This window comes from Myotis nattereri (assembly GCF_964212035.1).
Source record: "Myotis nattereri genome assembly, chromosome: 11".
NCBI lineage: Eukaryota > Metazoa > Chordata > Mammalia > Chiroptera > Vespertilionidae > Myotis > Myotis nattereri.
In genome coordinates, this window is record NC_138086.1 from 41,520,185 (window position 1) to 41,544,043 (window position 23,859).

Consider the following 23,859-nt stretch of genomic DNA (forward strand, 5'->3'; position numbering starts at 1 on the left):
CACACTGACCCATCATTAACACCCAAGTCCATAGTTTACATTAGGGTTCCTCACTGGTATGGTACATTCTATGGGTTTTGATAAATGCACAATGACATGCATTTACCATTATTGATCATAGGGAATCACGGCACTGCCCTGAAAATCCTGTGCGCATTACCTGCTCCTCTGTCCAGCCCCAAACTCCCGCAACTGTTGGTCTTTTCACAATCTCCATAGTTTTGCCTTCTCAGAAGGTCAAATAGTTGGAATTATACAGTAACTTCTTTCACTTCGTAATATGCATTTAAAGTTTCTCCAAGTCTTTTCATAATTTGATAGCTTTTTAAAAAAAAAAAGCATTAATATTCCCTTGTATAAATGTACCACCGTTTATGAATTTACCTACTGAAGCACATTATGGTTGCGCTCCAGTTTTGGAAATTATGAATAAAGTTGCTGTAAATATCTGTGTGCAGGTTGTTTGGTGGACATAACATTACAACTCCTTTGTGCAAATAGCAAGAAGTGTGATTGCTGGACTATATGGTAAGAACATGTTTTCATTTCACAAGAAACTGCCCAAGTGTCATTCCTGATGGCCCTTCATTTGACTTTTACAACTGACAGCGACTCCATCCCCGCTGTGACCATGCAGCGTGCGTCTGCACACAACTGTGGGATGCCATTGTTTCAGTGAAGTCTAACTTTTAAGCTCCTACACTCCCAGTCGATAAGGGAGAGCAGAGTACAATAAAGCTAGTTTGGTAAACAAGTAAAATGAGGTCAGAATCATCAGGGCAGTAACAGGGTTCAGAACACACAATCTTTCGATTTTTCCACAGCCTCGGAACTCTAAAACAAAAATCCTTGCCTGGGTCTCACGAAGTTTCTTAAAGACTGGCCTGGGGGCGGGGCCGACTATGCGTCTTCTCTGAGATTTAGGGGGAAAGCCGTGCTTTCAGACGAGCGGCGTCTTCCTACACCCAGACGGGATCTATGTCCCCACTAATTGCAACAGACGTCCCAATAGGTGACATCTTCTGTAAGCGCCTACGCCGGCAGAGCGCCTACTGCCAAGCCGACCAAATGGGAAGATCAGACACCCGATTTCAGGTTTTCTTCTGCACTCAGACCCCGCTTCCACGCCGTCCCGACCGGCAGCTTCCTCCGCTCCGAGCCCCGCAGAATGATGAAACTGGGCCTGCGCGCGGGGCCCAACTTTCTCCGAAACCAGAAGGGCCACAGTTGCACAAAAAAAAGTGGGGGGGGGGGCTCCAATGCCTCCATTATATGAGCAGCAGCGAGGTAATCCGCACGGAGTTTTTCCTAGTATGACGAGAGGAAGAGAACAGCCGACCATGGACCTGGACTGCAACTCCAACAAACCCGGGACCTTTTTTCGCGCGCCCACTTGGCCGGAAGTGACGTAGCACCTGGCTCGCAGGGCCCGCCCGAGGAAAGGGAGAGCGGGCGGGGGGAGCGGGCGGGGGCTTAGGGGCGGGGTGCGGCCGTAGCTCCGTTTCCGGTGGCTCGTCGCGCTCGCTTACTCCAGCTGTAGCCACTCTTGCCCGTGGCTGCTTCCTCCATCCTGGTATTTTTTGGAGCCTTCATCCTGGTTCTTCCAAAGTGCCCGGACCCAAAACAGGAAGTAAGTGCGATGGAACCTTCAGGTCCCAACCGCCGCCAGGGCCGCTCCGCCCAGTGGAGCCTGTCCGGCCCCCTTGCTGCCCGCTTGCTCCCGTCGGCCGGCGCCAGCTGCCGGCCCCCGGGCACCGCGGGCGGGGTGGGAGCCGGGCCTTGGTGACGCTGGAGCTGCCGTCCCCGCACGCTCAGGCCGGGGCCTCCCTCTCGGGGCCGGGCCTGTGGCGGCGACTCCGGCTGCAGAGGAGAGTCACCAGCAGCCGCCGAGGCACCGCGGCGACCCGGCAGGGGCGGAAAATGGCGGCGGCTTCGGAGGAGCTAAATGGCGCCGGGACCCCTGGGGGTGGGGTGGGCCGGGATCTGCGGAGGGAATTGGGCCCGGGGATGCGGAGAGTCGGGAAGCCTTCCTTGTATCTGTGGTGCTCGCCTTTCTGTCTTTTTGTTGTGGTTGGTACCTTTTCGTTTGTAGGATCAGGAGGCTCAATGAAGAGGTGGGTCTCGCCCCACCCCCCTGATTTTTCCTTTTTCACCCCGTTTGCGTCTTAGATGTCTCTTCCCGTCTTTTTGGACTCACTCTCGCTCGCCTCTCCGTGGCCCGGCCCGAGGGGATCGGGGTTCCGACTGTCTCTGTCGGCCGGAGTCCCCTTCTTTTTAAAAGGGGAGGCGTGGGCCGGGTGACGGGCAGACGGTCCGAACCGACCGGAGAACCGTGCGATGCCTCGGCAAGTAGCAATTGTCAGCATCTGCCAAGGTCCGAGGGAGGGCTTGAATTTTTTTTAATGTCATGTGTCCTTTGAAATAGACGTGGGGTGTCTCTTGAGGGACATGAGGTGTTTTTAGCCCGGTCCCCGGCGTAGGTCCGAGAGGGGTCCGGGTGCCTGTCCGGGCGGCGGAATGAATGGGGATGGAGCAGGTGTTTTTAGAGCAGAAGCATTCGGTGTCGACGACGGGAGGGCGAGGATGCTACGAAGCGGGCCCAGGACCCCCGGCCTGTCCCCGATTGAATTTGGGGATCGGTGTGGGGCGGTTTTCCTGACTCGATTCGTGGTCAGGTACCTTCCCCCCGACGGCGGGCGAGGCTTCGTGTGGGAGCAGCCAGCGCAGAGCGTGTTGCCCGGCATTGCCGTCTCGGCAGCGTTGTACGTGCAGAATAACAACATTTGGGGGGTTTTTTTCCCCTCCGTTTGGAATTTTTGTCTTTTACTAATAATGATGCCTTTCATTATTGAGAGACAGTTAACCACTTAACTGTTTTTAAGTTTTGGTCCAAGTGAGAAAATATTCTTCCATTGTGTTGCAAATTTTTACAAACAGAATCTTTTTTTTTTTTTTTTCAGTTGAGGACTTTCCTATTTTTTCATTGCTTGAGATTGCTTTCTGAATGAGCTGGTTTTTAAATTTGTGTTTCAAATAACCGTGCGTTATTATTGTTATTTTTTCGTCATCTGAGTAATTTGCCAGCACTTCCATGTTTGAAGACTGTGGTGATAGTACACCTAAGAGTGTAGCTTTTTACTATGACGGTGTAGTGGGGATAAAATTCTATTACATTAGGTTAAGATTTAGGAAAACATGAGAGTTGTGTTTCTTAATGTTACGAAAATGGTCAGACTGAATGTTTTTAAGAATAAAAACAGGCTGGTGTGAGATCAAACTTTTTCCTTTTTTCTGAAAAAGGCATTCCTTGTTACAGTTTTGGGGAAAGTACATTTCATGTTTTGTGATTTTATCTGATTATTTTAACTCCCATATATACTAGGTGCTTTTATTTGCCACCGAACTCTTTTTTTTTTTTTTTTTTTTACTATTTTAGTTGATAGGCTCACCCAAAATGTGATTTTGGGGGCTGGTCTAGACCTGCATATTCTGCATGAATCTCTTTAATTGATTGCAGTTGAGCTAGATGGTGGAGCCAAAATGCTATTGCCCTGTCTTCATCAACAGTTAATCAGCAAGTACTGGGCATTGCATGCATACTTAGATTTTTTTTTTTTTTTAAGATGGAGAAAGGTTACCTCATTTCACTTCAAGGCAGCAGGAGAGATAACTGTATGTATTTGTAAGGTTAAGTGTTACTAGTTAGTATTGAAATAAGAACAGCAAAACTAGTCCTTCCCATATAATGCTTATCTTTCTTTTTTTTTAAATATATTTTTATTGATTTCAGAGAGGAAGAGAGAGAGAGAGAAATAGAACCATCAATGATGAGAGAATCATTGATCGGCTGCCTCCTGCACGCCCCCGACTGGGGATCGAGCCCGCAACCCGGGCATGTGCCCTTGACGGGAATCGAACCTGGGACCCTTCAGTCTGCAGGCCGGCGCTCTATCCACTGAGCCAAACCAGCCAGGAGTGATGCTTATCTTTCTGCTCACTTTCTCTCTCTAAAGTCTATAGACCTTAATTTTTATTAATGATGTAATAAATTTTTTCTGAAAATAACATCTTGTTATTTTGATCAGTTGCTTTTGTCCTGCACCTTGAAGTACATTGGCTTACGTTAACGCTTGTGAAGATGAATAAGACAATGTGAAACAAATGTCCTTAGAGATTCACAACCTGGCACATAAATGTTAAAATATTGAGGGGGTTGGGAAGTGTTTTGAAAGTATGTGTTGCAGACACATCAAACCTTTAGGACAGCAATAAAGTTTAGGAAGAGTTCCACTTTTTAAAATATTATATAGAGAGGCTGCCTTCTTAAAATTGAGTTTTCTTTTAATATTCAGTTTCCTCTTATCACCATCACTTTTAACACTTTATTTTCCCATCAAAAAAAAATAAAGAATTCCCTAATTATTCTGAATGCTTTGCAATTTCAGCTCCACATCTTTTTCTATCCCTAAATGATATGAAATGACCTGAGAAAGTGATCAGTCTGTTGCTGTGTTAAATATAAAATAGATAGTTATGAAATGTTGTATGTAGTGTTTGTTTGCATTCATATCATTTCTCCCTCTTTTTTCATGTTTTTTTCCTTTTATGAAGAGAATTTTTGTAATGGAAATTACAAATAGGTTTTGTTTATGCTTTGATTCTATAAAGGTAAACAATAAATTTAAATAAAAGAAAGAACCTGTTTATGAAGTTTGCTTTTTTTTTTACATTTGTGGATAGATAGCCCATTCTGTGACTGGATACCAGAAAGAAGTTGTCAGGAAAAAGTACACTGAAGAGCCCTTTGTGAATAATTTTGTTTGTTTGTTTGAAATGTTACCCTCTCCCCCCCCCCCCCTTTTTTTTGGTTATGTACGTTGTTGTGTTGCCTGGCATTTTTTCAAGCACCAGGTTGTCAAAGCTAATCTTTATTTACTATCAGGTGTTATGTAACAACAGGAAAATGCACATTAAGTTTATGTATTTATTGCCTATGAGTATTTTAGTGTCTGTAGAGGAAATGCATTTTAAAAATTAACTTCTGTATAAATCAAGACTATAGTGATAATTTGATGTATTAATTTTAAAGATCTTTTGATGCTGCTTTGCATCAAGTGCTCAGTGTAAATGGATGAAATATTAAAATGCAGTCAAGTACATGTTATAAACTCTTAAGTCATGCACTGGGTGAAAAATAACGTTTTTGGTTTTTAATAAGCAATAAGATTTTATTGCCAAACCAGATATAAAATGCTATAAAATTACATTACTTGTAATACTATCAAGTAATTCTCTTAAATAATGATACTATTTCCAATCGTTGATAATTGAAATCAACATCTTAAGCAATTGAAGTATATTATAATAAACTCCATTAACATCTTTATTGATTATATGGCATACAGTCATATTTTGCCATCTTAAAACCAGGCTATCATGAGCATTAATTAGGTACCTTAATTCAGTATGTTTTATGTTCATTTATAGCTCTGCTTCTCAAACTTCCACAAAGTACACAGAAGAGCAAATCCCTTGGGGCCCAGGACCATAGCCCAAAGCATTCAACTTCAAGTATGGCATGTCCCCTATTCCTATCTTGAATAAAATCAATATTCAAGATTTATTTTGTGGCTTTGTCTTTTTTTTTTTACACCCCTCTATGTAAATGTGTTCAGGATATAGGAATTTATCAGTTCTCTTTCAAAATAAAAATACCTTAAAACACATCTTTTAGATTATTATACATTACTAAGGAAATCACCTTTCAAACATTTCCTAAGGAATCTATAATATTAAAAGCGTGATATGCTAATTAGACCAGACAGCTGAACGACTTTCCAGACCGACCTTCCGGACGAAACTGGGGCTGCAAGGGCCAAGCCCCTTGCATGAATTTCGTGCATCGGGCCTCTAGTTCATTATATGCAATGATAGGTATGATGATGGTCAATATGGAGTCTTTATAATAGCAAGACCTCAAACAAAAATGTTCATTAATAGGTTAATGGTTAGGTAAATTGAGATACTTTGTATTCATTAAAAATGCTGTGACAGAGTAAGTAGTAATATTGGAAAATGTTCCTAATGCAAAAAAAATTATAAAAGATGTGACAATAGTATCTCATTGTAAAAAAATTTTTTAAATAGGCATGTTAATACATGAATAAAAGACGGGTGATCATCACAGGAAAGTTACAGGAGTAATTTGTGCTAATATATTGGGTCAGAAAAAGACATCTGAAAATTAAATGGGTCCTTACTGTCTTATTAGTTGAAATATGTCCAAAACTGTGTTTTAGCTAGTGGTTTTTAATTCTTACCTCATCAGTAAAATTCTAGTGCTATATATTCTGTAGCTTGCTTGATTTCCCCTTATGAAAGTATCTAAGAGTGAATTTTTTTCACACCATGTAGCCTTAGCCTGTTTTTCAATCCTATCTAATAAAGAGGGAATATGCAAATTGTCACAAAGATGGCTGCGCCCAGTCCCCAGAGCCCCGAGGGGTGGTCCGGCCCCTCCTTGCACCTGCCGCTGGAGTCCCACAGTCCTTTCAGCGCAGCTGGGGGGTGGCAAGCGCACAGTGCGGCCGGACCTGCCCTCAGTCCCACAGCCGCCCAGGGCCGGCCTGAGGTGCAGGCAAACCTCGGATGTCAGCTACCCAGCCGCCCAGGGCTGCCTGAGGCTTGCGCTGCTGGCAGTAGCAGCAGCAGAGGTGTGATGGGGGCGTTGCCTTCCTCTGATCGCTGTGTCACCTCCCGCCCCTAATGGCTCCGGGACTGTGAGAGGGGGCAGGTGGGCTTAAGGACCCCTCCCACCCCCATCCAGTGCATGAATTTTCATGCATCAGGCCTCTAGTGTAGAATAAATTCCAAGCACCTAGGGTTAGTAAAATTTCTGTGCTTCTCATGATCTTCACTAATAAAATCTACCCTTGTACTTGTACTGTGCTTGGGAACTGATTGATACAAATTTATCTACAGAACTAATCCCAAAGCTAGGAAGAAGTGTCACTTTTTTTGGTTCTAGTTTTTAGAAGATAATAATGTCATTTAATTGCCTAGAAAATCAGAATAATTAATATAGGTGGAGATACATAAAGTAATCCATTGAATAAAAGCTTTACATCAATACTGTAATAGAGTAGGATGAAGGATTCATTTCTTTAATTCTGTGTTAAATAACATATCCAAGAGTTCTTTTTGTTCTACATTAAGTAGTGTCATCTTGTTCATTGGATGTTATAAAAGTTTACATTTCTCATTTAAATGCGAATATATGTAAATACTCCATTGTAAATGTTTTGTACCATATTTCAGTTATTTCCTTGATTTTATTAGGGTATTTTTTTCTGTTTAATATAGCCACCAAATGAGAGAAACATGACCAGAATACCATTTCACCAGTTAAAATGACTATTACCTTTTTTCTCTTTTATTTCTAGTTAGTGTAAAAATAGCACATGTGGTATAACTATAACTCAGTGACAGAGAAAGGAAGGTCTAAATGGACTGGTGGTGTGTACTTATTTGCCCCAAAGAGGACCAAAAATTTTATTACAGATTTGGAGATCTTCCTGACATACTTCCCTGATAAATCAAATGGGAAACAGTCCAGTTTCATGTATAATGAATTAGAATAAAGGCAAAGGCATTAAAATATTCAACTTTGTACCTTACTATCTTAAATCAGTTTATTCACCCAACATTTCTCAGTCACTCTGGTCGAATCAGAATGACAGATATTCTCTTCTAAATAACATCTGTCTTGACATTATGGTAGCTAGTATTCTCTCTCCCTACTTACCTTGAAAGATAAACCCCGTAAAAGACCTGTTTGTATTGTCTTCCCTACTTCCAATTATCTGTGTATTCCAATATGGCTTCTGTCTCCACTACCTGAAACTGCTTACCTTAAGGTCACCAGTGTCCTTCATATTGCCAGATCAGATAGTCATCCTCAAAGCAGTCCTATTTAACACAGTTGACTACTTGATGCTCCTTGAAAAACACTCACGTGCCTCTTAGCACCTGTTAGTTTTCGTTTTAAGAATTTTGTTGGTTTTTAGAGAGGGAAGGGATAAGGGCCTCTTATGCCCCCAATCTTGATACCCGAACATGTGCTCTCACTGGGAATCAAACCAGCAAACTTTTGATGCATTGGACGTCACCCAGCCAACTGAGACACATTGGCCAGGGCATCACACCTATTAGTTTTCATCCTATACTATTGGTTGGTCCTTTTCAGACTCCTTTGTTTGTTTATGCATCACTTGACTTCCAACTGTTAGAGTGTTCCAGAATTGGAAGCTAGACTGTCTTCTCTAACCTCTCTAGGTGATCTTTAAAACAATTTGGATCCCTCTAACTCACATTTATAGGTCTAATTCACACCTGTTGAATTCCAGCTTCCAACTATCAACTTGACATCTTCATTTGGATGCCTCATATCTTTAATACTAACAGTAATAAAAATATTTAATGACATATATTCTTAGAGTCTCCAAATTCACTCAGCTGTTTAAGCCAAAAGCCTAAGAATCTTTTTTTAATCCTTTATTGAAAGTATTACATGTCTCCTTTTTCCCCACTGACCTTCCCCTCCCCCCCCCCCCAAGAATCATCTTTGAAATAGCTCCCATTCTTTTTATCTTCATTCAGCAAATTCTATCAACACTGCCTCCAAATTATATCGTCTCTCCAGCCTCCTTTCAAATCAAGTCCCACCTTAAGAACTTTGCTGTTAATCAGTTGGTTGGCTTGTAGTCACATGCTTGCAAGGGCTGTCTCTTCAAGTAATGTAGCATCTCAGCATCAAGCCGCCATAGCTTAAAACAGTGTGAGCATCTGTGCATTATCTCTGTTTTGTGCATCCGTTAGCAAGGTGTGTCCTAAGGTGTTAAAAAGCCCAAGAGCTGGTTAGGCTGTTGACACTTAGTGTAACACTGGACATTCTTAAGTGTACAAGCATACACCGGAGGTATTGCAGATTCCATTTCAGACCACAGCGGCACAGTAAAGCACACATTTTATTTTCCCAGTGTATATAAAGGTTATGTTTATACTTGACTGCAAAAGTATGCACCAATCAAATTGCTCAACATAGTTGCTACAAACCTTCAATTGTTTTTAAAAAAATGTCTGCAGTGCACAATAAAACAAGGTATGCCTGTATTTGGTATGATTTGGTAGATTATTTTTTGGGTCTGGGAAAGCGCAAAAAAATTTTTCCTGTAAATTAATGGTAGGTAATTGCTTTGCTTTAACCATTTCACCTTACTAAAGATTTCATGGGAACCTTCTACTTTCCAATAGCAGGTATAACGGTGCCTTCTTTCATCTAGCTATTTCATACTCCTTTTTCCTTGTATTACTTTCTCACCATGTCTTCTCTAATCTACCTTTGTGTGTTTTTTCCCCCTAAAGCTTTAGATTAACTTGGGTCCCAAGATGACTTTCATTAAATGCTCAACCAGAAACCATTTTGTACCTATCAAATGAGCAGTTGTGCTCTTTTTCCTTTGTAGTTCCTTTTTAAATAAAAATACTGTCAAGGTTACCAGAAACAGAGTTTATATCTCAATGATTGGGATATAAATTTGTGCAACCTCTCTGGAAACTAGATCGTAATGTGATTTGGGTGTTCATTTATTTTTTTAAATTAATAATTTTCACTAATTACTATTTAAGGAAATAGAGTATGTAATAAATGTTTCAGTATGTTTTAAGGAAATGAAAAATTGGGAACAACATAAATGTCCAGTGATAGGGTAATTGTTAAATAATATATATATTTTTTTTTAAATATTTTTTTATTGATTTTTTACAGAGAGGAAGGGAGAGAGATAGAGAGTTAGAAACATCGATGAGAGAGAATCATCGATCAGCTGCCTCCAGCACATCTCCTACTGGGGATATGCCCGCAACCCAGGTACATGCCCTTGACCGGAATCGAACCTGGGACCTCTCAGTCCACAGGCTGACGCTCTATCCACTGAGCCAAACCGGTTTCGGCAATATAATAATATATTTTTTTATACAGTGAAAGTTTTAAATGATACAGGAAACTTCAGTTAAATCTTAACCATGGTTTCCTTCACACTTTTCAATATGAATGAACTCCAAATAGCAGGATATAAAATTGCTTATCCACTGTAGTCTTGTCTCTCACACCCACACACCAAAGACAGTGAACTCTGGTTTTGGTAAGTTTATAGATGATTTTAGCTTTTTTAAAACATTTCTATTTTTCCATTTTCTGCAGTAGGTATTACTTACAAACCAGCTTTAAAAAATATTTAATGGATTCAGAAATAAGGACAGCATGAAATATAATAGCTGACTGAAGATTTCTCTAGCAGGATCTGTACCTTTTTCACTGCTGACTTATTTATGTACAGCAATTCTCATATATAACTATCCCCTTTGAACCTCAACTCCTGCTGTGCTTTTGAACTTTTGGTTGACCCTTTGGGATAAAGATGAGAAGCCTATTATTGAAAGAAACCTTTAGCCAGAGCCGGTTTGGCTCAGTGGATAGAGCGTCGGCTTGCAGACTGAGAGGTCCCGGGTTCGATTCCGGTCAGGGGCATGTACCTGGGTTGTGGGCACATCCCCAGTGGGAGATGTGCGGGAGGCGGCTGATCGATGTTTCTCTCTCATCGATGTTTCTAACTCTCTATCTCTCCCTTCCTCTCTGTAAAAAATCAATAAAATATATTTTAAAAAAAAAAGAAACCTTTAAAAAACCAATAATTTCCCTAACTTCTCTGTTAGCTGTCTGCTCCATAGCTCCTGTTGATTAGGTCCAGAGGACCACTCGTCACAGGCTCTGTGACATGTCAGTGATGGCTGAGTGTCAGACGAAGCAGAAGTGGGCTATGGATCTGAGAAACACCACAGGGAGTAGTGATTCCATATTTGACCCAAGCATGCTGGAAAAGATGATGTGGTCTAAAGGAAAGAGTTTAGGGTCTTAAGAGCAAGGAGCCACAGGTCATATTAAAGTTCAAGTTAAAAATAACTACCTGGATTGCTCATCAGGATGATTTTAACCAGCTTTTGGCTGAATTGAACACTTGCCATGGACTGGAAACAGCATGCTGACTCCTCAGACAACAAGGAAAAGAAATCTTCCAGCCTTGAAGAAAAGTCCCGAATCTCCAAAAACCCATGTTCATTATAAGAAATTCACAAAAGGGAAGGATCTGTCATCTCGGAGCAAAACAGATCTTGACTGCATTTTTGGGAAAAGACAGAGTAAGAAGATTCCTAAGGATGATTCCAGTCCTGCTACTCCAGATGGGAATGAAACCTCCACTATGACAAGTGCCTTAACCATCCAGGAGTACTTTGCCAAGCAGCTGGCAGAGCTAAAGAACAAGCCACAGGTCATGGCTGCAGGGCCTTATGTTTCAGAGACAAAAGGGGAAAGGAAAGAAAGGCAAAAGATAAATGTGGAAAATTACACCCAACTCAGAACTAAGAAAAAAAGAGACCAAGTTGAGCAGCGGGTTAGAGACCCTTATTGGGATGAGAATTATGACACTTCTACTGAGGATGGAGAGGGTTGTGTGTCCTAATTAATGACCAGGTATTACCACCAAAGTCCAAAAAAGAGAAGAAAAATGACAAAAGCAAGTTGAGGCAGCAGTGGATGCCACACAAGATGAAGCACCAGTGAAAAAGAAGAAAGGCTCCAAATAAATTATCTTGAGCCAGGACCTTCCAACTACTCAGATGTCAGGCACACATCTTGGCCTAGTGTCAGAGCAGAGTTCACCCAAGAGAGTTTGTGCACATCTTTTAACATGCCCATGGATTGCTGAGTCTCACCCTTTCACCACATTTTCCCCAAATCATATTCCCAGAAGAACTTTTAAATGTTCTAAGTCATGGCTGTCATAAACAAATTTCTTTGTAGACTATTAAAAAATAAAAAAAAAATATTTCAGGTTTTGTAAGTTTCATACTGCATTGAAAAGCTTGCTTGTAATTTACCTTTTCCAGCCTGATTATTTGGGATCCCCCCCCCCCCATACACACACACACACACACACACACACACACAGATTCCTAGACAGGATTGTTCACAGGTATTATATATTTTTAATGCTTCAAGATGAAATAGGTATTATGTAAAGAATGGTTTAATTGTTACTATTTTTTAATTTCTATAAGAGTTTATTTGGAAAAAAAAAAAAAAGTTTATTTGAGCCAAACTTATAACATGCTGGGAGCGAGATCTCAAATGCTACCTGGTGTTAATTGTTATAAAGAAAAGATACTGGTCAGATTTATGGTACTGTATTAGTTGATGTACACTCTGGGTCATGTTATATGTACCTAGTCCAGTGATGGTGAACCTATGACACATGCCAGAGGTGACACTCGAACTCATTTTTTTGCTTGATTTTTCTTTGTTAAATGGCATTTAAATATATAAAATAAATATCAAAAATATAAGTCTTTGTTTTACTATGGTTGCAAATATCAAAAAATTTCTATATGTGACACGGCACCAGAGTTAAGTTAGGGTTTTTCAAAATGCTGACAACGCCGAGCTCAAAAGGTTCGCCATCACCGACTAGTCTGTAATTCATAGAACCACTAACAGTTAAACCTATTTTTTCCAAGAATGTTTGACTGCCTGATGAGGGACAAATGGGTTGAGAAGCTGCCTTTGAATTAACTCAGTGGGCATCAGAATCTCATCATTTCTGCCCTTCACTGGGAATACTTTTAGAGGCTGATTTCCTAAAGGTCTAAGATTTCTGGTTTTGTCATTTTTCTAGTTGACCTAACACATGAGGCTAGTGTCATCAGCATACTGCTAGCACACAAGTGTAGTTACAAGACTTCTTGTGTAATGCTGTTATTTTTTCATTGTTGCATCTATAGGAGCATGGGGGAAAAACAATCTGGATAACATGAAAGTGATGCTGGTGGCTAAGGGAAGGCGACTTGATTCTGTGGGAAGGGATATAGCTGATTCATCTGTTTTCTAGGTAAGCCTGCCTTTGTTCCAAGGACCTCACCTCATGACTGCAAATTTAATCATAACTAGATCATGATTTCCACTTTAATATGGGAATGGCATCTTTACCATTGTAAAATGAATGATATCCTTTTAAAACAGTAATTTGTATAATAAAACTTTAGTGAATCTCACTGGGTCTTCACCGTGTAAATGTTAGTAGATCCTAAGTTGTTCTGTCTGGGGTAAGTGCATAGTGTAAATGGTAAATACATGAACACACTAATAATATCCTGTGTATAAAAGCCAAATAATGTGTGAATCATTTAGTGTACATCAAAGCTTATGTCCCCTTTCTTATGATAATTGGTAAAAAGTACATGGACAAGACCAAAATTGAGTATTGAGGCAAGAGCTTCACTAAATATTATAAGGTAAGCCTGAAGAGTTCAACTCGGCTATTGATAAAAATTCAATAAAATTCCCCCTGTCAAGCATGAATACTATATTCTAAGGTTGATCAGTCTGTGTGCACAAAAGGAAAATATTATATGTGTGAAATAGCAGTTTAAACAAAAACAGTTCTCTATTTCAGAAGAAGGCATGGCTCCATCTCTGTTAGAAAAGCAGTTTGATCAATGATGGATGTATGCACTTGTTTAATATTAATGAAAAAAAAACTTTAAAAGAATTATTTAGTGTTCCTACCTGTCAGATAATAACAGAGCTTAATTACTTGTAAAAAATGTTTTGGAGAAGTAATTCTTAGATTAAGATAAAAGCTTTAATGAATTTTCTATTAATTTTTTACTTGTAAAAAATGTTTTGGAGAAGTAATTCTTAGATTAAGATAAAAGCTTTAATGAATTTTGTACTAAAGAATCAGAAGTTACGTACATTTAAATATATCACAAAGCTGCCAATAAAAAATAACTAAAAAGTGGTGAGATTTGCCCTGACTGGTTTGGCTCAGTGGGTAGAGCATCGGCCTGTGGACTCAAGGGTCCCAGGTTCGATTCCGGTCAAGGCATGTACGTTGGTTGTGGACACATCCCCAGTGGGAGGTGTGCAGGAGGCAGCTGATCGATGTTTCTCTCTCATCGATGTTTCTAACTCTCTGTCCCTCTCCCTTCTTCTCTGTAAAAAAAATCAATAAAATATATTTGTTTAAAAATAAATAAAAAGTGGTGAGATTTGCTGACATGACAACTTTAATTGCATGTGGTAAAAACATTTCTTTAAAAAGTGAATACTGTAGGTTTTTAATCATAGCAGTCAATTCTTATAGATTATTATATCTAATTCTACTTTTTAATTGATTTTTTCAGAGAGAGAGGAAGGGAAAGAGAAACATCGATGTGAGAGAACAACATTGATTGGCTGCCTCCTGCACACCCCCTACTGGGGGGGATGGACCCTGCAACCCAGGCATGTTGAATACTGGGTATTGAACGGGTTACCTTTTAAGTGCTCAGGGCAATGCCCAGCCAGCTGAGCCACACCACCAGAGCTATATCTAATTCTAAATAATGGTTATAAACTTTTGAAAAACGGTTTGAAATCTGAACTGGCATTGCAGTTTCACATAAAGAACACTGTAGGCAGATACAAAGTGTGGGGGTTTTGCAGGGGGAGATGGGGAAATTAGAGGGCTACTTTAAGTTCATATTTGGAAATAATTTTTTTAATCCTAATCTGAAATATGTCCTTGTACAGATTTGAGTATGAGCACAGTTGAAGAGGATTCTGACACAGTAACAGTAGAAACTGTGAACTCTGTAACTTTGACTCGGGACACAGACGGGAACCTCATTCTTCATTGCCCTCAGAATGGTAGGAGAACTTGCAGGCATAATTGTGAATCTTTCTGGATTTCTCGATTTTATGTCACCTTTGATCTCTGTTATCCATCTGGGCGGTTTAGGTCAGGACCGTAGGAAAGGAGGTTATCTCTTTGATTCGTGAATTAATCTTAATTTTTATATTTTAAAAATATCCCTTGGTATACTTTCTAATTTACCATGAATTTTAACTTTTATGAGTAGCTGTTTTATTAGTAAAAATCTGTTGAGCCTCCTAAGATAATGATGGATTAACTTCCTCACCAAGAGTATATGTGGTACATTAGAATATATAGGTATAGTCATACCAATAAAATAAATGAACATTTTTTGCTAGAACCTGTGTTAGAGAATTTTATGTAACTCACTAAGATTTACTGTGATCATGTGTAATGACTCAAGATTCAACAGCCTTGGGGTTTGTGATTTTTCTCTACCTATTTCTTGTGTATAATTTATTGTTTCTTTTGCTTTAAGTTCATCTTTGCTCAACCTAAATTTTCTCTTCTCTTTTCACTCCATACTTAATCCCTAGGTTATGTCATTCAAATTTTCTGTTTTAACTACCACCTACGTATTAAAATGATTCAAACTTCTGACTATTATGAATTGTCCGTTTCTCAGAGGCACCTTTTAATGTCACATGTGTCAAACTGAATTCTTTCACAGAATCCCCCAACCTGGTTCTTTTTTCCTTTCTCAATCAATTTCATTTGTTTTAGTATCCTAGATATAAATACAGGTAGGAATAATCCTCTCATCTCCCACATTCATTCTATCATGAAGATTTGTTCATAGAATTGTTTCTTAAATCAATTCCCTCCTCTCTTCTCAAGTCCTCCTTTCTTATTTCAATTTCTCACCTGGGTGGCTCTAACAGCCTTTAACCAGTTTCCCACCTCTATTCTTTTAAACTACAAAGACATTGGTCATGATACTCAACAGTGTAAGAAGGTATTTCAAGCGTACAATGGTTTTTAGAATAATTTGGCACATAGCCTCCCATCATCTCATCTTTCCTTTCAGACTCACTTTTGCCACATTTCACTTATCCATGTTCCAGCAGTTCATGACTTGTTTTTTACTTTCCTAACATACCTGAAGCTTTTCATATCTCAGTGTCACTGCATATATTACTCCAACTGCCAATAATACTCATTTTCCTCTGGCTCTGTTCATATTAAAGACATCTTCTCCAGGAAACCTCCCTTCACTTCTAGTCTAAATTAAATGCCTCTCCTCTTTGCTCATATCAGCCTCTTCATAGCTCTTATTACACTATTTTGAAATTGTTAGTTTAGTCATCTCCTCCACTGTACTGTGAGCTCCTTGACAGTCGGGGTGTCTCTCGTTCTTTTCCAAGCACTTAGCACATTGTAGGCACTCAGTAAATATTTGTGAGTGAATTGTCTTTACATATAAAATATTTAGAAAGCCAGATAGTTGACAGCACAAAAGTGTGAAGTTCAAAAAGTGGCACCTTTGTCATAGTTCCTTGTCATAAGAATAAAAATGTAGGTACTGCAGTAGACACTGAGAAGGCAATATTGTTTGGAATCCCACTTGTACAACTGGACTTAGTTAACTGAGCAAATCAGTAAGAAGATTGTTTTACAGTCATTACTTGAAGATTTTGTGTTTTCCTCATTGTTTTGAACGTTTTGAGATTTTTGTTTTGTTTTGTTTCATCAGAAGCTGATGAAATAGACTCAGAAGATAGTACTGAACCTCTGCATAAAAGGCTTTGTTTGTCTTCTGAGGATGATCAGAGTATTGATGATTCTGCTCCTTGCATATCAGTTGTTGCACTTCCACGTAAGTCACTGTTTAAAAGCAGAGTTTTCTTTTAAAATCAAATTTTAGCTTGCAAGAGATTTAGTTGTCATTTGAAGTAGACTTAAACCTATTATTTTCTCTTCATTTCATCAAAAACCCTCTTTTTAATTCACACATAATAAGTGCTTATATGTTCCAGGAGTGATTATAAATACTTTTACATACATTGTCTAATTTAATCTTTTTTTTATTATTGCCCCCTCACTGCACCCCAACCAGGAGCCTTTTTAAGCATTTTTTTTTCCTGATCAAGCTTTCCCCCACAAACTTTTTTTAATGTGCTATCTGTATGTTCTTGCTTTGTTAATAAAGAGTATAAAATTTTTTTCACACTGGAAGTTATATAGGAGTCTGATTAGTTTTTCTCACTAAGGTTTTAACATGTTTAAATTTCAAGATCATTTAGAGTAGACTGGATTCTAAGGAGGTATCATATTTCAGGTACTGTTGGCAAAAGACTACAACACAACAACTATAACGTTAGATTATATTTCTAATTTGTTTAGCAAAAAATAGGAAATCTTGTTGAAATGTGGTGTCCCCACAAAGCTCAGATAGGTTTCTTAGTCCATGCTGATGGGGTTGGGACACAAGGCTCTTGTACATAAAGGAGAGTCTTGCCATATCTGAGAACTTTCCTTTTGCACTCAGCATCAAGCAAAATCACATCTTTATCCAGCGGGGAAAAACTGAAACTAGGTTTTCATTGTGGAAAATCATGTTTTCACAAATAGGTAAATACTGTGTATTTCGAGTTTAGTTGCTTGTTAAATTTACAGAAAAGAAACCCTTTTATGTCAGTTTGCTGTGAGACTTCATTAATACAGTATTAATGTTCATGTAGCTAATATTGCTTCCAGTTGTGACTATACAAACAATCTATAATTAAATTAAATGATCTAATGAAGTGATCTTTCCTCCTAATGATAATTCATATGATTTTTTTAAATTCCTAATTTGACTGTCATTATGTTGTGATTCCGCTTTAAAACTTGATTAACTTATATGTACTACAGACATAATCCTATATAGACATTTTCTAAACTACAATTATTTTTATTCAGCTATAATTGATATGTTACATTATATTAGTTACAAGTGTACAACATAATGCTTTGGTATATTCATATATTGTGAAATGATCACAATAAGACTAGTTAACATCCATCACCATATATAGTTACAGAATTTTTTTTGTGTGGTGAGAACTTTTAAGATCTGCTCTCTTAACAACTTTCAAATATACAATATAGTATTATTAACTTGTTAATTCATTAGAGTGCCTTTATCATAATTGTAGGTTCAAACTATACTTGATATTTTGTTCTATTTTATGGTGTTAATCTGAATTGGATGTTATAAAATACATGAGCTACTTGATATTGAGTCATAGCCTATCGTGTACACAGGGAATTCTGGAGGCTAATATTTACAATAAGACTGAATTCATGAAAAGCAGGCTTGAAGTATTTACATGTTTCCTGTATTTGTAAAACGTATGTTGATAAATCAACTTAGTAAAGTTTCTATATTTTAAAAAAAGTCACAAAAAAGCATGAAGTCCTATATATCTTGGACTGCTTGAGTGAGCAAGTCATTTGTTGGACTTAGTGGAGGTGAATATTTTTAAAGATTTAACTTAAAATTCAATTTTAAAATTCATATTTTCTTTACATGCTTTATAAAACTGATAAAATTTATCTTCTGAGTCTTAAAAGTCCTCTTAATTTTCATAGTAATCAGTCTAGACCACTAATTGACCCCTTATTTTTGCAGTCATCTACCACCACATTCACTCCATTCCCTATTCATAGTTATAACTCTTGGTGATTACTCATTCGGATGATTGTTGCAATATCTTAGCCTCCTATTCTTTTTGTTCTTCACACTGCCTTTTCTCTACCATTACCACTTTTGTTGCTACCTATTAACTAGAGTCCATCTGTTTTCTGTTTCAGATTTTGCTTTCCTACCACAACTTCCAATGTTTCCAGCTTACTTCCTCTAATACTTTTACACTCCTATGATCCTTTGCCTCACTGGCACCCATTAATCTTACCACTTTTTCTTTGTTCCTTCTCCACTTAGTATCCTGTTTCCTCCTTACCCAATTTCACTTTCGTGATTAGTCATTGTAATCACTGTCTTGAATTCCCATCAGGTCTTTTTTTCCTTCCTTCACTTATTTGTTGTTTGGTGAAACCACAACCTTGGTTAAATTTATCTGCCCACTTATGTGTCTATACCTGATGGGAGAAAAACAGCACAGGCAAACTGACTGATCCCACTTGAAACTCATCATCATTATCTTGGAAGTGGGCTCATGATGTTGCCTGCCAGTCACACCATACATACTTCACCATAATTTTCTTTATCCCACTCTGACATAACTGTTTCATATATCCCGAAACCTCAAATACTTTCTCCATCTTCTTTACTCTCAACTGATAACCTTGCTTACTACTTTACTGAGAAAATTGAAGTAGCCAGAAAATAATTTCTACAAGTTTTCATTTCCACAGATACACACCTACAAGTATCTATGTCCATATATTCTATCTTTTCTCTTAGCTAAGGCCAGCCAGCTCTTCATTTTATTAGATCCTATCCCTTTGCCTACTCACTGACATTGTTACAACAATTCTTGATAGTCTCTTTTGAAACATCAATTTTTGCTTCTCTAGCATTGTTCCCTTTAGCATTGTAAACATATTATAATACTTTAAAAAGTCCCATTAGCCCACTTCTGTCTCCCATCCAATTTCTCTCCTTCCCTTAAGAGGAAAGTACCTTGAAATAATTGCCTCCATTTCTTCTTCCATTCTTCCTTCAGCCCACGCCAGTCAGGCTTTTACCTGTCTCGCTTTACCAAAGCTGTTCTTTTTTCCCCCCAGTCTTTGTCTTGCTTGATCTCTCCACAGTTTTTGACAATGTTTATCACTCCCTCTTCCACACTTAACATTTTGTCATGTGGGTCCCAGGGAACACGTTTCTCTAGTTTTCCTCTGCATTTCTGCCCATGTTCTTCTCAGGCTCCTATGCTGACTTGTCCACATCTCCCAAACCTCTAAATGTGGCCTGCCCCAGGACTCAGTTCTTAGACTGCTTCTGTTTCCTGTTTTCACTCCCTAGAACTAATGATTTAAAATTCTATCTCTGGTGATGGCTCCCATATTTATTCCAGTCCAGACTTCTTTTAACTCTAGATGTTTAGTACGTATCTCAAACTAATATGTTTAAAACTGAATTCCTAAAACTTCCTAAATTTCGAAATTTGCTTCTACAATCTTCCCTATCTCATTCTTGGCAGGTACATTTTTTCCATTTGCTGACATTAAAAAAACCTACCTGTAATATCATCTTTGACTTTTCCATTTCTCTCATGTTTGGTTTATCTGCAAATTCTATTGCTCCACAGTTTGAACTATAATCACCCTTACTTGATTTCACCCTGGTCCAAGCTACTGGCCTCTTGTCATGATTATTGAATTAGCTTCTTAACTGATTTCACTCCAGCCCTTGCCGCCCTTTAGGCTATTTTCCCTATAGCAGCCAGAGTGATCATATTACAATAAAAGATTATATCATTCCTCTAAATCTTTCATTGGTTTCCTGTCTGAGAGTTAAAGCCAAAGTCTTTATAGTGGCCTACAAGTTACCACACAATATCTTACTGTTCTTGTTCAATCTGCTTTGGCCACACTGCCCTCCTTGCTATTCTTGGGAAAATCCAGGCATCTCCCCATCTCAGAGCCTTTGCACTCAGCTTTCGCTGCCTAAAATGCTCTTTCTCAAGACACCTATGTGACTGGCTCCCTTCCTCACTTTGTTCCAAGTCTATTTCAAATACCCTTCTTCACTTTCAATACATTCCCTTTCCTTCTTTATATTTTTCTTCTTACTACTTATCACCATCCAGTATAATACTATGTTCATTTTGTGTTTAACCCATTAGAATATAAGCACCATAAAAGCTGGGTTTTGCTGCTATCTCCAATTACTCAGCAATACCCACTGTGGTATTAGATGCACAATAAATATTGGTTAAATGCATATATATAAGATATACATATATTTATATATATGAGCAAGGAATGTATTAGGAAATTAGATGGTCCCATTTTTTCCATGGATTTTTAAAAACTAATTAGAACCTGCCATTGCTATTCTAGAATTGAATTTTTCCTTTCCTTGAAGTTTCAGAAAATGATCAGAGCTTTGAGGTGACCATGACTGCAACCACAGAGGTGGCAGATGATGAGATTACTGAGGGAACTGTGACACAGATCCAGGTATAGTAAGTCTTTTTTTACTTTTTATAATTGATATGAGAGAGAGAGAAAAAAAATAAACACTGATTTGTCATTTCACTTATTTACGCATTCATTGGTTGATTCTTGTATGTGCCCTGACCCGGGATCAAACCTACAATCTTGGTGTATCAGGATGACACTAACCAACTGAGCAACCCAGCCAGGGACAACTCTTCTTATTGGCTGCAAGAGGATCATCCTTTACACATACCTTAGGTGGTAAAATATTGTGAACATATTTTGTCTGACAAAGTAGCAACCACAAAATTGAGGGTAAGATTCATTACTTCGGAGAGAACCAAGATGGCTGCATAGGTTAACGCGGGAGTTTGCTGCCTTGAACAACTACTTCAAAAGTGAAACTAAAAGACAGAACGGACATCACCCAGAACCACAGGAACGCTGGCTGAGTGGAAGTCCTACAACTAGGAGGAAAGAGAAACGCATACGGACACTCAGAGGAGGCGCAGTGCTGAAGTCAAATTCTGAGGTGCGGAGTGCACGCTGAGCGGGCTGGCGGCGGAGGGCGCGGTTGGCGTTTTTAATCGGGAGTGAGTCGCAGACTCTGAGCTCCAGATACGGGCGAGTCTTTAGGGACCCAGACTCAAACAGGAGAGGCGGGACTGTCTGGCTTGGGTCAGAGCGAGTGCAGCTTTCTCTCTGAGGTTTGCAGCGGTTGCTGGGACTCAGGGAGGCAGAGCCCCTGGGGACAGGACTGAGAGCCACCATAACTGCTCTCTCCAGCCCACCCTATTGATCCTGTGCGACCCACCCCGCCCAAGCCCTGCACAGAGGCATTTGCCGGATAGCCTCAGGCAAAGGCTAGATTAGCACCTCCCTAGAGAACAGAAGTTCTCTCACTGCAGACACAGCTGATTCTCACAGCCACTTGGCCTGGAGGTCAAACCCTCCCTGGTATTAGCTACAACAATCAAGGCTTATCTACAAGACTGTGCACAAAGACCACTAGGGGGTGCACCAAGAAAGCATAACAAAATGCGGAGACAAAGAAACAGGACAAAATTGTCAATGGAAGATATAGAGTTCAGAACCACACTTTTAAGGTCTCTTAAGAACTGTTTAGAAGCCGCCGATAAACTTAATGAGATCTACAAGAAAACTAATGAGACCCTTGATGTTATGATGGGGAACCAACTAGAAATTAAGCATACACAGACTGAAATAACGAATATTATACAGACTCCCAACAGCAGACCAGAGGAGCACAAGAATCAAGTCAATGATTTGAAATGCGAGGAAGCAAAAAACACCCAACCAGAGGGGCGGAATGAAAAAAGAATCCAAAAATGCGAGGATAGTGTAAGGAGCCTCTGGGACAGCTTCAAGCGTACCAACATCAGAATTATAGGGGTGCCAGAAGATGAGAGAGAGCAAGATATTGAAAACCTATTTGAAGAAATAATGACAGAAAACTTCCCCCACCTGGTGAAAGAAATGGACTTACAGGTCCAGGAAGCGCGGAGAACCCCAAACAAAAGGAATCCAAAGAGGACCACACCAAGACACATCATAATTAAAATGCCAAGAGCAAAAGACAAAGAGAATCCTAAAAGCAGCAAGAGAAAGAAAATCAGTTACCTACAAGGGAGTACCCATACGACTGTCAGCTGATTTCTCAACAGAAACTTTGCAGGCCAGAAGGGAGTGGCAAGAAATATTCAAAGTGATGAATACCAAGAACCTACAACCAAGATTACTTTATCCAGCAAAGCTATCATTCAGAATTGAAGGTCAGATAAAGAGCTTCACAGATAAGGAAAAGCTAAAGGAGTTCATCACCACCAAACCAGGATTATATGAAATGCTGAAAGGTATCCTTTAAGAAGAGGAAGAGGAAGAAAAAGGTAAAGATACAAATTATGAACAACAAGTATGCATCTATCAACAAGTGAATCTAAGAATCAAGTGAATAAATAATCTGATGAACAGAATGAACTGGTGATTATAATAGAATCAGGGACATAGAAAGGGAATGGACTGACTATTCTTGTGGGGGAAAGGGGTGTGGGAGATGCGGGAAGAGACTGGACAAAAATCGTGCACCTATGGATGAGGACAGTGGGTGGGGAGTGAGGGCGGAGGGTGGGGCGGGAACTGGGAGGAGGGGAGTTATGGGGGGAAAAAGAGGAACAAATGTAATAATCTGAACAATAAAGATTTAATTAAAAAAAAAAGATTCATTACTTCGTTCAGGTTTCCAAGTCCCTACATATATGAATCTCAGAATTGTAAGCAAAAATAAAATTTTAAAATTCATTCCATGTAGAGTGGTTCACGTCTGTTGAAATAAATGATGCCTGTGCATTCATTATCTGCATGGACTGATCTCACTTGAGCTGTTAAATAACTTTAAATTTTATTTTATAGGAGATATTAATTGGGATATAAAGCTTTTTGAGGCAGTTTTACCCAGCAGTTATCTGTAGTGACTGATTTAGAGAGGCTACATATGATCTCTGTTTTGTGTCAGTGGAAACTAGTCATTACAGATAGTTAGAGTAGTTACAGTTATATAGTTCCTTTTGGTGCTTGTAGGACTACATACATTTTACCATGTGTTTAGAGGCTGTATTATAATCAGCCTTACCGTTTTCCTCTTAATGTGAACTTCTTGTCTCAAGTTATTTCTGCCAAAAGTAATCAGAATTCTTTGCTTTCTTAGCCTAAAGCTTAAATCTATTTTACTTATAAATTTATCTCTCGCTGATTGTGCCTTTCTGTTTAGTAGCTTGTGCTTTTGTTTCATTTCTTCATTTAATAAAATACTTTTATTAAATGAAGTAGTAGGCAGTGGAGACATTATACCATTATTTTTCTAATGTGAAGCATCTCAGTGACCTTGTTCAGTTAAGTATAATTGTTGTAAATTGATAAG

General features: G+C 39.0%; 1 protein-coding gene and 1 pseudogene across 2 annotated transcripts in view; both read left to right on the forward strand.

The window, feature by feature from the left end:
- The first annotated feature begins 1,425 nt into the window (after positions 1 to 1,425).
- Positions 1,426 to 23,859, forward strand: part of DMTF1 (cyclin D binding myb like transcription factor 1) — a 48,051-nt gene continuing 25,617 nt past the window's right edge. The window contains exons 1-5 of the mRNA XM_081101914.1: positions 1,426 to 1,630; positions 12,898 to 13,004; positions 14,690 to 14,806; positions 16,507 to 16,629; positions 20,848 to 20,942. Of these exons, the coding sequence (XP_080958040.1) occupies positions 14,698 to 14,806; positions 16,507 to 16,629; positions 20,848 to 20,942 (327 nt within the window). The 5' untranslated portion in view covers positions 1,426 to 1,630; positions 12,898 to 13,004; positions 14,690 to 14,697. The remainder of the gene's footprint in view (positions 1,631 to 12,897; positions 13,005 to 14,689; positions 14,807 to 16,506; positions 16,630 to 20,847; positions 20,943 to 23,859) is intronic.
- Positions 10,753 to 11,815, forward strand: LOC308526721 (PIN2/TERF1-interacting telomerase inhibitor 1-like; annotated as a pseudogene). The gene has a single exon. The product of its transcript is annotated as a PIN2/TERF1-interacting telomerase inhibitor 1-like (transcript).